This window comes from Tachypleus tridentatus, chromosome 3, assembly GCF_004210375.1.
Source record: "Tachypleus tridentatus isolate NWPU-2018 chromosome 3, ASM421037v1, whole genome shotgun sequence".
NCBI lineage: Eukaryota > Metazoa > Arthropoda > Merostomata > Xiphosura > Limulidae > Tachypleus > Tachypleus tridentatus.
Genome location: NC_134827.1, coordinates 109,496,987 through 109,512,510, shown reverse-complemented (window position 1 = coordinate 109,512,510; position 15,524 = coordinate 109,496,987). Strand labels below are relative to the sequence as shown.

The 15,524-nt window shown below is 36.2% G+C and overlaps 1 protein-coding gene and 1 long non-coding RNA gene across 4 annotated transcripts in view; one reads left to right on the top strand and one right to left on the bottom strand.

Annotated features, from left to right (window-relative positions):
- Positions 1 to 15,524, top strand: part of LOC143247728 (uncharacterized) — a 194,858-nt gene that overhangs the window by 52,139 nt on the left and 127,195 nt on the right. The gene's annotated exons all lie outside the window — the stretch shown is intronic.
- LOC143247723 (CCN family member 2-like) overlaps positions 1 to 15,524 on the bottom strand; it is a 28,015-nt gene that overhangs the window by 7,898 nt on the left and 4,593 nt on the right. The window contains exon 1 of one of the 2 annotated variants that reach the window (XM_076496143.1): positions 5,925 to 6,531. The exons of the other annotated variant lie outside the window; for it this stretch is intronic. Coding sequence (XP_076352258.1) covers positions 5,925 to 6,149 — 225 coding nt within the window. The 5' untranslated portion in view covers positions 6,150 to 6,531. Of the gene's footprint in view, positions 1 to 5,924; positions 6,532 to 15,524 lie in introns of those variants that run through there. 2 annotated transcript variants of the gene reach the window in all.

Sequence of the window (15,524 nt, the reverse complement as noted above, 5' to 3'; positions counted from 1 at the left end):
AAGATAAACCAGCCTATCCACACGGGAAGAGGAGGTGTAATACTAATGTTATACTGACTTCAGTGCAAGATAAACCAGCCTATCCACACGGGTAGAGGAGGTGTAATACTAATGTTATACTGACTTCAGTGCAAGATAAACCAGCCTATCCACACGGGAAGAGGAGGTGTAATACTAATGTTATACTGACTTCAGTGCAAGATAAACCAGCCTATCCACACGGGTAGAGGAGGTGTAATACTAATGTTATACTGACTTCAGTGCAAGATAAACCAGCCTATCCACACGGGAAGAGGAGGTGTAATACTAATGTTATACTGACTTCAGTGCAAGATAAACCAGCCTATCCACACAGGAAGAGGAGGTGTAATACTAATGTTATACTGACTTCAGTGCAAGATAAACCAGCCTATCCACGTAGATATAGAAGGTGTAATACTAATGTTATACTGACTTCAGTGCAAGATAAACCAGTCTATCCACACGGGTAGAGGAGGTGTAATACTAATGTTATATTGACTTCAGTGCATGATAAACCAGCCTATCCACACGGGTAGAGGAGGTGTAATACTAATGTTATACTGACTTCAGTGCAAGATAAACCAGCCTATCCACACGGGTAGAGGAGGTGTAATACTAATGTTATACTGACTTCAGTGCAAGATAAACCAGCCTATCCACACGGGTAGAGGAGGTGTAATACTAATGTTATACTGACTTCAGTGCAAGATAAACCAGCCTATCCACGTAGATATAGATGGTTTAATGCTAATGTTATACTGACTTCAGTGCAAGATAAACCAGCCTATCCACGTAGATATAGAAGGTTTATTACTAATGTTATACTGACTTCAGTGCAAGATAAACCAGTCTATCCACGTAGATATAGACAGTTTATTACTAATGTTATACTAACTTCAGTGCAAGATAAACCAGCCTATCCACGTAGATATAGAAAGTTTATTACTAATGTTATACCGACTTCAGTGCAAGATAAACCATCCTATCCACACGGGTAGAGGAGGTGTAATACTAATGTTATACTGACTTCAGTGCAAGATAAATCAGCCTATCCACGTAGATATAGAAGGTGTAATACTAATGTTATACTGACTTCAGTGCAAGATAAACCAGCCTATCCACACGGGAAGAGGAGGTTTAATATTAATGTTATACTGACTTCAGTGCAAGATAAACCAGCCTATCCACGTAGATATAGAAGGTGTAATACTAATGTTATACTGACTTCAGTGCAAGATAAACCAGCCTATCCACGTAGATATAGAAAGTTTATTACTAATGTTATAATGACTTCAGTGCAAGATAAACCAGCCTATCCACGTAGATATAGAAAGTTTATTACTAATGTTATACTGACTTCAGTGCAAGATAAACCAGCCTATCCACACGGGAAGAGGAGGTGTAATACTAATGTTATACTGACTTCAGTGCAAGATAAACCAGCCTATCCACACGGGTAGAGGAGGTGTAATACTAATGTTATACTAACTTCAGTGCAAGATAAACCAGCCTATCCACATGGGTAGAGGAGGTGTAATACTAATATTATACTGACTTCAGTGCAAGATAAACCAGCCTATCCACGTAGATATAGAAAGTTTATTACTAATGTTATACTGACTTCAGTGCAAGATAAACCAGCCTATCCACGTAGATATAGGAAGTTTATTACTAATGTTATACTGACTTCAGTGCAAGATAAACCAGCCTATCCACGTAGATATAGAAAGTTTATTACTAATGTTATACTGACTTCAGTGCAAGATAAACCAGCCTATCCACGTAGATATAGAAAGTTTATTACTAATGTTATACTGACTTCAGTGCAAGATAAACCAGCCTATCCACACGGGAAGAGGAGGTGTAATACTAATGTTATACTGACTTCAGTGCAAGATAAACCAGCCTATCCACACGGGTAGAGGAGGTGTAATACTAATATTATACTGACTTCAGTGCAAGATAAACCAGCCTATCCACGTAGATATAGAAAGTTTATTACTAATGTTATACTGACTTCAGTGCAAGATAAACCAGCCTATCCACGTAGATATAGAAAGTTTATTACTAATGTTATACTGACTTCAGTGCAAGATAAACCAGCCTATCCACGTAGATATAGAAAGTTTATTACTAATGTTATACTGACTTCAGTGCAAGATAAACCAGCCTATCCACGTAGATATAGAAAGTTTCAAATACAATGTTCTGTATATGTCAATACAGAAGGTTTCAAGTACAGTGTTCTGTATACATGTTAATATTGGTTTCAAGTACAGTTCATCTTTACCAATGACAATTTCACTTGGATAACTTCATAGTATGCCCACCAGCTGTGGGTTACGAGATTCAAATAAATCGATGTAACTCCAAGTTATATTGGTCAGTAAAACTACCGTAAGGTTATACTATAGTTTTTCAGGCTAGGTTCAAATAATCAATTGGTCAGTAAAACTACCGTAAGGTTACACTATAGTTCTTCAGGCTAGGTTCTAAATAATCAATTGGTCAGTAAAACTACCGTAAGGTTACACTATAGTTCTTCAGGCTAGGTTCTAAATAATCAATTGGTCAGTAAAACTACCGTAAGGTTACACTATAGTTCTTCAGGCCAGGTTCTAAATAATCAATTGGTCAGTAAAACTACCGTAAGATTACACTATAGTTCTTGAGGCCAGGTTCTAAATAATCAATTGGTCAATAAAACTACCGTAAGGTTACACTATAGTTCTTCAGGCCAGGTTCTAAATAATCAATTGGTCAGTAAAACTACCGTAAGGTTACACTGTAGTTCTTCAGGCCAGGTTCTAAATAACCAATTGGTCAGTAAAACTACCGTAAGGTTACACTATAGTTCTTGAGGCCAGGTTCTAAATAATCAATTGGTCAGTAAAACTACCGTAAGGTTACACTATAGTTCTTCAGGCCAGGTTCTAAATAATCAATTGGTCAGTAAAACTACCGTAAGGTTACACTATAGTTCTTGAGGCCAGGTTCTAAATAATCAATTGGTCAGTAAAACTACATTAAGGTTAGACTATAGTTCTTCAGGCCAGGTTCTAAATAATCAATTTGTCACTAAAACTACCGTAAGGTTACACTGTAGTTCTTCAGGCCAGGTTCTAAATAATCAATTTGTCACTAAAACTACCGTAAGGTTACACTGTAGTTCTTCAGGCCAGGTTCTAAATAACCAATTGGTCAGTAAAACTACCGTAAGGTTACACTGTAGTTCTTCAGGCCAGGTTCTAAATAACCAATTGGTCAGTAAAACTACCGTAAGGTTACACTATAGTTATTTAGCCCAGGTTCTAAATAACCAATTGGTCAGTAAAACTACCGTAAGGTTACACTATAGTTCTCAGGCCAGGTTCTAAATAATCAATTGGTCAGTAAAACTACCGTAAGGTTACACTATAGTTCTTCAGGCCAGGTTCTAAATAACCAATTGGTCAGTAAAACTACCGTAAGGTTACACTATAGTTATTTAGCCCAGGTTCTAAATAACCAATTGGTCAGTAAAACTACCGTAAGGTTACACTATAGTTCTTCAGCCCAGGTTCTAAATAATCAATTGGTCAGTAAAACTACCGTAAGGTTACACTATAGTTCTTCAGGCCAGGTTCTAAATAACCAATTGGTCAGTAAAACTACCGTAAGGTTACACTATAGTTCTTCAGGCCAGGTTCTAAATAACCAATTGGTCAGTAAAACTACCGTAAGGTTACACTATAGTTCTTCAGCCCAGGTTCTAAATAACCAATTCGTCAGTAAAACTACCGTAAGGTTACACTATAGTTCTTCAGCCCAGGTTCTAAATAATCAATTGGTCAGTAAAACTACCGTAAGGTTACACTATTGTTCTTCAGGCCAGGTTCTAAATAACCAATTGGTCAGTAAAACTACCGTAAGGTTACACTATAGTTATTTAGCCCAGGTTCTAAATAACCAATTGGTCGGTAAAACTACCGTAAGGTTACACTATAGTTCTTCAGCCCAGGTTTTAAATAATCAATTGGTCAGTAAAACTACCGTAAGGTTACACTATAGTTCTTCAGGCCAGGTTCTAAATAACCAATTGGTCAGTAAAACTACCGTAAGGTTACACTATAGTTCTTCAGCCCAGGTTCTAAATAACCAATTGGTCAGTAAAACTACCGTAAGGTTACACTATAGTTATTTAGCCCAGGTTCTAAATAACCAATTGGTCAGTAAAACTACCGTAAGGTTACACTATAGTTCTTCAGGCCAGGTTCTAAATAACCAATTGGTCAGTAAAACTACCGTAAGGTTACACTATAGTTCTTCAGCCCAGGTTCTAAATAACCAATTGGTCAGTAAAACTACCGTAAGGTTACACTATAGTTATTTAGCCCAGGTTCTAAATAACCAATTGGTCAGTAAAACTACCGTAAGGTTACACTATAGTTCTTCAGCCCAGGTTCTAAATAACCAATTGGTCAGTAAAACTAAAGGTGACAGTGATACGATAGTATAGTTCCATAACCTTTGTTTCAACTAGCGTTAACGATGACTTACCTTATCGTAAGAGAGAGATTTGGAGCGAGTCGGACATCACCTACCTTATCGTAAGGATGAGAGTTGGAGCGAGTCGGACATCACATACCATATCGTAAGGATGAGAGTTGGAGCAAGTCGGACATCACCTACCTTGTCGTAAGAGTGAGATTTGGAGCAAGTCGGACATCACCTACCTTGTCGTAAGAGTGAGATTTGGAGCAAGTCGGACATCACCTACCTTATCGTAAGAGTGAGAGTTGGAGCAAGTCGGACATCACATACCTTATCGTTAGGGTGAGAGTTGGAGCAAGTCGGACATCACCTATCATATCGTAAGGATGAGAGTTGGAGCGAGTCGGACATCACCCACCTTATCGTAAGGGTGAGAGTTGGAGCGAGTCGGACATCACCCACCTTATCGTAAGGGTGAGAGTTGGAGCGAGTCGGACGTCACCTACCATATCGTAAGGATGAGAGTTGGAGCGAGTCGGACATCACCTACCTTATCGTAAGGATGAGAGTTGGAGCGAGTCGGACATCACCTACCTTATCGTAAGGATGAGAGTTGGAGCGAGTCGGACATCACCTACCTTATCGTAAGGGTGAGAGTTGGAGCGAGTCGGACGTCACTTACCTTATCGTAAGGATGAGAGTTGGAGCGAGTCGGACATCACCTACCTTATCGTAAGGGTGAGAGTTGGAGCGAGTCGGACATCACCTACCATATCGTAAGGGTGAGAGTTGGAGCGAGTCGGACGTCACTTACCTTATCGTAGGGATGAGAGTTGGAGCAAGTCGGACATCACCTACCTTATCGTAAGGATGAGAGTTGGAGCGAGTCGGACATCACCTACCTTATCGTAAGGGTGAGAGTTGGAGCGAGTCGGACATCACCTACCTTATCGTAAGGATGAGAGTTGGAGCGAGTCGGACGTCACTTACCTTATCGTAAGGATGAGAGTTGGAGCGAGTCGGACATCACTTACCTTATCGTTAGGGTGAGAGTTGGAGCAAGTCGGATGTCACCTACCTTATCGTAAGGATGAGAGTTGGAGCGAGTCGGACATCACCTACCTTATCGTAAGGGTGAGAGTTGGAGCAAGTCGGATGTCACCTACCTTATCGTAAGGATGAGAGTTGGAGCGAGTCGGACATCACCTACCATATCGTAAGGATAAGAGCTGGAGCGAGTCGGACATCACCTACCTTATCGTAAGGGTGAGAGATGGAGCAAGTCGGACATCACCTACCTTATCGTAAGGGTGAGAGATGGAGCAAGTCGGACATCACCTACCTTATCGTAAGGGTGAGAGTTGGAGCGAGTCGGACGTCACCTACCTTATCGTAAGGATGAGAGATGGAGCAAGTCGGACATCACCTACCTTATCGTAAGGGTGAGAGTTGGGGTGAGTCTGACGGTACTCCTCACATCCGAAGCACGGCCCGTGTTGACTTTGTGCGTCGTTGAACACCGTCATGACGAGAAATCCGAGAGTCACAACCTTGGAGAATTTCAGAAGCGTTTGTTGCTCATGTGATCTATACATGTCAGTTTCAGGGATCATGTCCGTCCACCGTCGAACCAGCTGGACCCAGTGTGTGTTCATGCTCTGGCAGACTGGCTCGTGGTATCTCGCTAGACGGGAGGTTACTAAATAATCGGTGCAAGTCTAAGTAAATCACGTGAATCGATACCGTGATAGGTAAATTCTTATCATAAGAAATCGCCTCGTTCCCACCGTCTCAGTTCAGCGCGAGACGAAACGCTTTTCATCGTATGCTCGAGCCATCTGTTTATTACTGTCGCACTTTCCCCAAATGTATCTGTCTTTCGCAGCGCCATCTAAGTAATGACGTGCGCTATACTGAACACTTCATTTGAGAACAATTTCGAGTAATTAATGAAGTTGTAATTACTCAACTTTTATTTAATTTCCGTAGTTGACACAGTTGAGACTTCTAGAAACAAGCGTTTAATAAACTTACCATTGTGGATTGAGTTTCTGTTTTACCTAGCATGGATAGTTACTATGCCTGTCTTTAAAATCAACTAAACTATCACTAAAACAGACCACACTTTTTTCTGGTTTCTTGGGCTTACGGCAGGTGGCGTGTGAATAGAGACTATGTTTTTTTTTTTTTTATAATAGTTATATTAATCTGTATTCAGTCCATGTAGGTCAGGGGGGTCAGGTTAGTTGTAGACCACTCCTTTCTTCTGATGTATTGTTACTTTGTTTATGTTGTTACTGAATCCTAGGTAACAATCTTACATTATTGTTGTATTACTCATGATATATTAAATTTTGTCTGCTGTCAGTAGTTTAATTAACGTACGGTTTCTGTGCCACGTCCAGTTCACGAGGTAATATTTTCATCAGTTTCACTCATGGAAGATGTTACTATTACTACGTGGTCATAATACAGTTCCATCAATACAGTCACAAACATTTTTACATATAAACCCTTTAAAAATAGAGCTACATTTCTGTCTAGGAATCTGTTAACTTACAACAGTTTGGTCTGTAAGTTTCTTATTTCATCATGTATCATGGTCAGCTTACAACTGTTTGGTCTGTAAGTTTCTTATTTCATCACGTATTATGGTCAGCTTACAACTGTTTGGTCTGTAAGTTTCTTATTTCATCATGTATCATGGTCAGCTTACAACTGTTTGGTCTGTAAGTTTCTTATTTCATCATGTATCATGGTCAGCTTACAACTGTTTGGTCTGTAAGTTTCTTATTTCATCATGTATCATGGTCAGCTTACAACTGTTTGGTCTGTAAGTTTCTTATTTCATCATGTATCATGGTCAGCTTACAACTGTTTGGTCTGTAAGTTTCTTATTTCATCATGTATCATGGTCAGCTTACAACTGTTTGGTCTGTAAGTTTCTTATTTCATCATGTATCATGGTCAGCTTACAACTGTTTGGTCTGTAAGTTTCTTATTTCATCATGTATCATGGTCAGCTTACAACTGTTTGGTCTGTAAGTTTCTTATTTCATCATGTATCATGGTCAGTTTACAACTGTTTGGTCTGTAAGTTTCTTATTTCATCATGTATCATGGTCAGCTTACAACTGTTTGGTCTGTAAGTTTCTTATTTCATCATGTATCATGGTCAGCTTACAACTGTTTGGTCTGTAAGTTTCACATTCATCATGTATCATGGTCAGCTTACAACTGTTTGGTCTGTAAGTTTCACATTCATCATGTATCATGGTTAGCTTACAACTGTTTGGTCTGTAAGTTTCTTATTTCATCATGTATCATGGTCAGCTTACAACTGTTTGGTCTGTAAGTTTCTTATTTCATCATGTATCATGGTCAGCTTACAACTGTTTGGTCTGTAAGTTTCTTATTTCATCATGTATCATGGTCAGCTTACAACTGTTTGGTCTGTAAGTTTCTTATTTCATCATGTATCATGGTCAGCTTACAACTGTTTGGTCTGTAAGTTTCTTATTTCATCATGTATCATGGTCAGCTTACAACTGTTTGGTCTGTAAGTTTATTACATTCATCATGTATCATGGTCAGCTTACAACTGTTTGGTCTGTAAGTTTCCACATTCATCATGTATCATGGTTAACTTACAACTGTTTGGTCTGTAAGTTTCTTATTTCATCATGTATCATGGTCAGCTTACAACTGTTTGGTCTGTAAGTTTCTTATTTCATCATGTATTATGGTCAGCTTACAACTGTTTGGTCTGTAAGTTTCTTATTTCATCATGTATCATGGTCAGCTTACAACTGTTTGGTCTGTAAGTTTCTTATTTCATCATGTATTATGGTCAGCTTACAACTGTTTGGTCTGTAAGTTTCTTATTTCATCATGTATCATGGTCAGCTTACAACTGTTTGGTCTGTAAGTTTCTTATTTCATCATGTATCATGGTCAGCTTACAACTGTTTGGTCTGTAAGTTTCTTATTTCATCATGTATCATGGTCAGCTTACAACTGTTTGGTCTGTAAGTTTCTTATTTCATCATGTATCATGGTCAGCTTACAACTGTTTGGTCTGTAAGTTTCTTATTTCATCATGTATCATGGTCAGCTTACAACTGTTTGGTCTGTAAGTTTCTTATTTCATCATGTATCATGGTCAGCTTACAACTGTTTGGTCTGTAAGTTTCTTATTTCATCATGTATCATGGTCAGCTTACAACTGTTTGGTCTGTAAGTTTCTTATTTCATCATGTATCATGGTCAGCTTACAACTGTTTGGTCTGTAAGTTTCTTATTTCATCATGTATCATGGTCAGCTTACAACTGTTTGGTCTGTAAGTTTCTTATTTCATCATGTATCATGGTCAGCTTACAACTGTTTGGTCTGTAAGTTTCCACATTCATCATGTATCATGGTCAGCTTACAACTGTTTGGTCTGTAAGTTTCCACATTCATCATGTATCATGGTTAACTTACAACTGTTTGGTCTGTAAGTTTCTTATTTCATCATGTATCATGGTCAGCTTACAACTGTTTGGTCTGTAAGTTTCTTATTTCATCATGTATCATGGTCAGCTTACAACTGTTTGGTCTGTAAGTTTCTTATTTCATCATGTATCATGGTCAGCTTACAACTGTTTGGTCTGTAAGTTTCTTATTTCATCATGTATCATGGTCAGCTTACAACTGTTTGGTCTGTAAGTTTCTTATTTCATCATGTATCATGGTATTACAACTGTTTGGTCTGTAAGTTTCTTATTTCATCATGTATCATGGTCAGCTTACAACTGTTTGGTCTGTAAGTTTCTTATTTCATCATGTATCATGGTCAGCTTACAACTGTTTGGTCTGTAAGTTTCTTATTTCATCATGTATCATGGTCAGCTTACAACTGTTTGGTCTGTAAGTTTCTTATTTCATCATGTATCATGGTCAGCTTACAACTGTTTGGTCTGTAAGTTTCTTATTTCATCATGTATCATGGTCAGCTTACAACTGTTTGGTCTGTAAGTTTCTTATTTCATCATGTATCATGGTCAGCTTACAACTGTTTGGTCTGTAAGTTTCTTATTTCATCATGTATCATGGTCAGCTTACAACTGTTTGGTCTGTAAGTTTCTTATTTCATCATGTATCATGGTCAGCTTACAACTGTTTGGTCTGTAAGTTTCTTATTTCATCATGTATCATGGTCAGCTTACAACTGTTTGGTCTGTAAGTTTCTTATTTCATCATGTATCATGGTCAGCTTACAACTGTTTGGTCTGTAAGTTTCTTATTTCATCATGTATCATGGTCAGCTTACAACTGTTTGGTCTGTAAGTTTCTTATTTCATCATGTATCATGGTCAGCTTACAACTGTTTGGTCTGTAAGTTTCTTATTTCATCATGTATCATGGTCAGCTTACAACTGTTTGGTCTGTAAGTTTCTTATTTCATCATGTATCATGGTCAGCTTACAACTGTTTGGTCTGTAAGTTTCTTATTTCATCATGTATCATGGTCAGCTTACAACTGTTTGGTCTGTAATGTTTCTTATTTCATCATGTATCATGGTCAGCTTACAACTGTTTGGTCTGTAAGTTTCTTATTTCATCATGTATCATGGTCAGCTTACAACTGTTTGGTCTGTAAGTTTCTTATTTCATCATGTATCATGGTCAGCTTACAACTGTTTGGTCTGTAAGTTTCTTATTTCATCATGTATCATGGTCAGCTTACAATGTAAGTTTCTTATTTCATCATGTATCATGGTCAGCTTACAACTGTTTGGTCTGTAAGTTTCTTATTTCATCATGTATCATGGTCAGCTTACAACTGTTTGGTCTGTAAGTTTCTTATTTCATCATGTATCATGGTCAGCTTACAACTGTTTGGTCTGTAAGTTTCTTATTTCATCATGTATCATGGTCAGCTTACAACTGTTTGGTCTGTAAGTTTCTTATTCATCATGTATCATGGTCAGCTTACAACTGTTTGGTCTGTAAGTTTCTTATTTCATCATGTATCATGGTCAGCTTACAACTGTTTGGTCTGTAAGTTTCTTATTTCATCATGTATCATGGTCAGCTTACAACTGTTTGGTCTGTGTTTCACATTCATCATGTATCATGGTCTAACTTACAACTGTTTGGTCTGTAAGTTTCTTATTTCATCATGTATCATGGTCAGCTTACAACTGTTTGGTCTGTAAGTTTCTTATTTCATCATGTATCATGGTCAGCTTACAACTGTTTGGTCTGTAAGTTTCTTATTTCATCATGTATTATGGTCAGCTTACAACTGTTTGGTCTGTAAGTTTCTTATTTCATCATGTATGATGGTCAGCTTACAACTGTTTGGTCTGTAAGTTTCTTATTTCATCATGTATCATGGTCAGCTTACAAGTGTTTGGTCTGTAAGTTTCTTATTTCATCATGTATCATGGTCAGCTTACAACTGTTTGGTCTGTAAGTTTCTTATTTCATCATATCTTATGGTCAGCTTACAACTGTTTGGTCTGTAAGTTTCTTATTTCATCATATCTTATGGTCAGCTTACAACTGTTTGGTCTGTAAGTTTCTTATTTCATCATGTATTATGTAACTGTCTAGTTTGCTCATCAATTTATTTTTATTAATATTTTCATTAGAATATTGAAGCTAGTTATGCAGGAGTCTGTCTGACAGAGTTGACAAGTTGAGGAGCTGTGTCGAAATTCTAAGTTTGTTGATCGTGGGTTTCTATATGCTTTCGTTGAAATATAATTTCGTATTTGCTGTATTATGTGTCTTTTTCATACATGTATCCATGCTATACAGAAGTATTCTACGACTAGTGTCATGTGTGTTCTGTAAATTGTAAGTATACTTCTGGTAATGCTCCTTGTATCTGATGTCAAACACATATAAGAGTTATCTTAGACAGGCCTGAAATACTTGTAGAACAGTGTTGTTTTACACAAGCCTAAACTTCTTGTATCTCAAGTCAAACACATAGAAGAGTTATCTTAGACAGGCCTGAAATACTTGTAGAACAGTGTTGTTTTACACAAGCCTAAACTTCTTGTATCTCAAGTCAAACACATATAAGAGTTATCTTAGACAGGCCTGAAATACTTGTAGAACAGTGTTGTTTTACACAAGCCTAAACTTCTTGTATCTGATGTCAAACACATATAAGAGTTATCTTAGACAGGCCTGAAATACTTGTAGAACAGTGTTGTTTTACACATGCTTAAACTTCTTGTATCTGATGTCAAACACATAGAAGAGTTATCTTAGACAGGCCTGAAATACTTGTAGAACAGTGTTGTTTTACACAAGCCTAAACTTCTTGTATCTGATGTCAAACACATATAAGAGTTATCTTAGACAGGCCTGAAATACTTGTAGAACAGTGTTGTTTTACACAAGCCTAAACTTCTTGTATCTCAAGTCAAACACATATAAGAGTTATCTTAGACAGGCCTGAAATACTTGTAGAACAGTGTTGCTTTACACAAGCCTAAACTTCTTGTATCTGATGTCAAACACATATAAGAGTTATCTTAGACAGGCCTGAAATACTTGTAGAACAGTGTTGTTTTACACATGCTTAAACTTCTTGTATCTGATGTCAAACACATATAAGAGTTATCTTAGACAGGCCTGAAATACTTGTAGAACAGTGTTGTTTTACACAAGCCTAAACTTCTTGTATCTGATGTCAAACGAATAGAATAGCGTTGTGGTGATGACTGGTAGAAAAACAAAATATTTATCTGTTTGAGAATAGAGACGTTATTGGAATTTCGAGAGGGTTTCAGTGTTTAATAAAGTTGCCAAGGAAACGAGCCACGTTCCACAAACGTAACGAATCAGAGCTTATGTAACAACAGAAGTATTTTCAGACGACTTACTACCGTTAAGTAAAAAGACAAATTGTTTGATTTTAGTCTTAAAAATAAAGATTTCTGAAGTTACTTACGAAAGAAAACAAGAGTAGGGAATGACAGATGTTCCTGTGTAGAAGACAGTTTTTCCGTTGACGACTAGGGCTTAGTTTGGATGTTTAATCTGACAGTTTCTGCGAATGTTTTCTCTGCTGCCACAAACGACTGAGTTGTTTACGAAGGTTACTTTGACTAAACTTACGTTTTCTAATAACATTTAAATTTATCTTAATATCTTAAATACCCCACCTATTTAGCTGTAAGGTTTAACGCCAAAAATCGGGTTTCGATGCACGCGGAAAGCACAACACAATGGCCCATTGTGTAAATTTACCTTTTACAATAAAGCAGATATATCTGGGATTGTTATTTCTGATTATCCACTGTATACGTTTATCACACTGGGCACTTATTAAATTCACTATTGAAGTTTGGGATTTTCTTTATGTCGTTAACGGAGAAGCAAAGTTACGTCGTCAGTTAAGGGCTAGAAATAGACAACACATTCCATATAAATACAACAGTATTGACGATAGTATATTGTGTATATACATATAATAGTACTGTCTGTTGTATGTAATCTATATAAATATAACAGTACGGTTTGTTGTGTGTTATCTGTATAAATATAATAGTACTGTATGTTGTGTGTTATCTGTATAAATATAATAGTACTGTTTGTTGTGTGTTATCTATATAAATATAATATTACTGTCTGTTGTGTGTTATCTGTATAAATATAATAGTTTTGTCTGTTGTGTGTTATCTGTATAAATATAACAGTACTGTCTCTTGTGTGTTATCTATATAAATATAATACTACTGTCTGTTGTGTGTTATCTGTATAAATATAACAGTACTGTCTGTTGTGTGTTATCTATATAAATATAACAGTACTGTATCTTGTGTGTTATCTGTATAAATATAACAGTACTGTCTCTTGTGTGTTATGTGTATAAATATAACAGTACTGTCTCTTGTGTGTTATCTCTATAAATATAATAGTACTGTATGTTGTGTGTTATCTGTATAAATATAATAGTACTGTTTGTTGTGTGTTATCTATATAAATATAATATTACTGTCTGTTGTGTGTTATCTGTATAAATATAACAGTACTGTCTGTTGTGTGTTATCTATATAAATATAATAGTTTTGTCTGTTGTGTGTTATCTGTATAAATATAACAGTACTGTCTCTTGTGTGTTATCTATATAAATATAATACTACTGTCTGTTGTGTGTTATCTGTATAAATATAACAGTACTGTCTGTTGTGTGTTATCTATATAAATATAACAGTACTGTATCTTGTGTGTTATCTGTATAAATATAACAGTACTGTCTCTTGTGTGTTATGTGTATAAATATAACAGTACTGTCTCTTGTGTGTTATCTGTATAGATATAATAGTACTGTCTCTTGTGTGTTATCTGTATAAATATAATAGTACTGTCTGTTGTGTGTTATCTGTATAGATATAATAGTACTGTTTGTTGTGTGTTATCTGTATAAATATAAGAGTACTGTCTCTTGTGTGTTATCTATATAAATATAATAGTACTGTCTCTTGTGTGTAATCTGTATAAATATAACAGTACTGTTTGTTGTGTGTTATCTGTATAAATTTAACAGTAGTCTCTTGTGTGTTATCTATATAAATATAATAGTACTGTGTGTTATCTGTATAAATATAATAGTACTGTCTGTTGTGTGTTATCTGTATAAATATAACAGTACTGTCTCTTGTGTGTTATGTGTATAAATATAACAGTACTGTCTGTTGTGTGTTATCTGTATAAATATAATAGTACTGTCTCTTGTGTGTTATCTGTATAAATTTAACAGTAGTCTCTTGTGTGTTATTTATATAAATATAATAGTACTGTGTGTTATCTGTATAAATATAATAGTACTGTCTGTTGTGTGTTATCTGTATAAATATAACAGTACTGTCTCTTGTGTGTTATCTGTATAAATATAACAGTACTGTCTGTTGTGTGTTATCTGTATAAATATAATAGTACTGTCTGTTGTGTGTTATGTGTATAAATATAACAGTACTGTCTCTTGTGTGTTATCTGTATAAATATAATACTACTGTCTCTTGTGTGTTATCTGTATAAATATAACAGTACTGTCTCTTGTGTGTTATGTGTATAAATATAACAGTACTGTCTCTTGTGTGTTATCTGTATAAATATAATACTACTGTCTCTTGTGTGTTATCTGTATAAATATAACAGTACTGTTTGTTGTGTGTTATCTATATAAATATAACAGTACTGTTTGTTGTGTGTTATCTACTTAAATATAATATAATGAAAAGGAACTTTTCAAATCTTAAGATAACCTTTCATTAATTGGCCATTAATTTACATAACTTCCGTCCATGTGAACGGGTACTCCAGTCTGTATGAAATAACTTTGGTATACATTTTGTTTACATAACTTCCGTCCATGTGAACGGGTACTCCAGTCTGTATGAAATAACTTAGGTATACTGTCTTGTTTACATAACTTCCGTCCATGTGAACGGGTACTCCAGTCTGTATGAAATAACTTAGGTACACTTTTTTGTTTACATAACTTCCGTCCGTGTGAACTGGTACTCCAGTCTGTATGAAATAACTTACGTATACTTTTTTGGTTACATAACTTCCGTCCATGTGAACGGGTACTCCAGTCTGTATGAAATAACTTTGGTATACATTTTGTTTACATAACTTCCGTCCATGTGAACGGGTACTTCAGTCTGTATGAAATAACTTTGGTTTACTTTTTTGCTTACATCACTTCCGTCCATGTGAACGGGTACTCCAGTCTGTATGAAATAACTTTGGTATACTTTTTTTGTTTACATAACTTCCGTCCATGTGAACGGGTACTCCAGTCTGTATGAAATAACTTTGGTATACATTTTGTTTACATAACTTCCGTCCATGTGAACGGGTACTCCAGTCTGTATGAAATAACTTAGGTATACTTTCTTGTTTACATAACTTCCGTCCATGTGAACGGGTACTCCAGTCTGTATGAAATAACTTAGGTATACTTTTTTGCTTACATAACTTCCGTCCATGTGAACGGGTACTCCAGTCTGTATGAAAT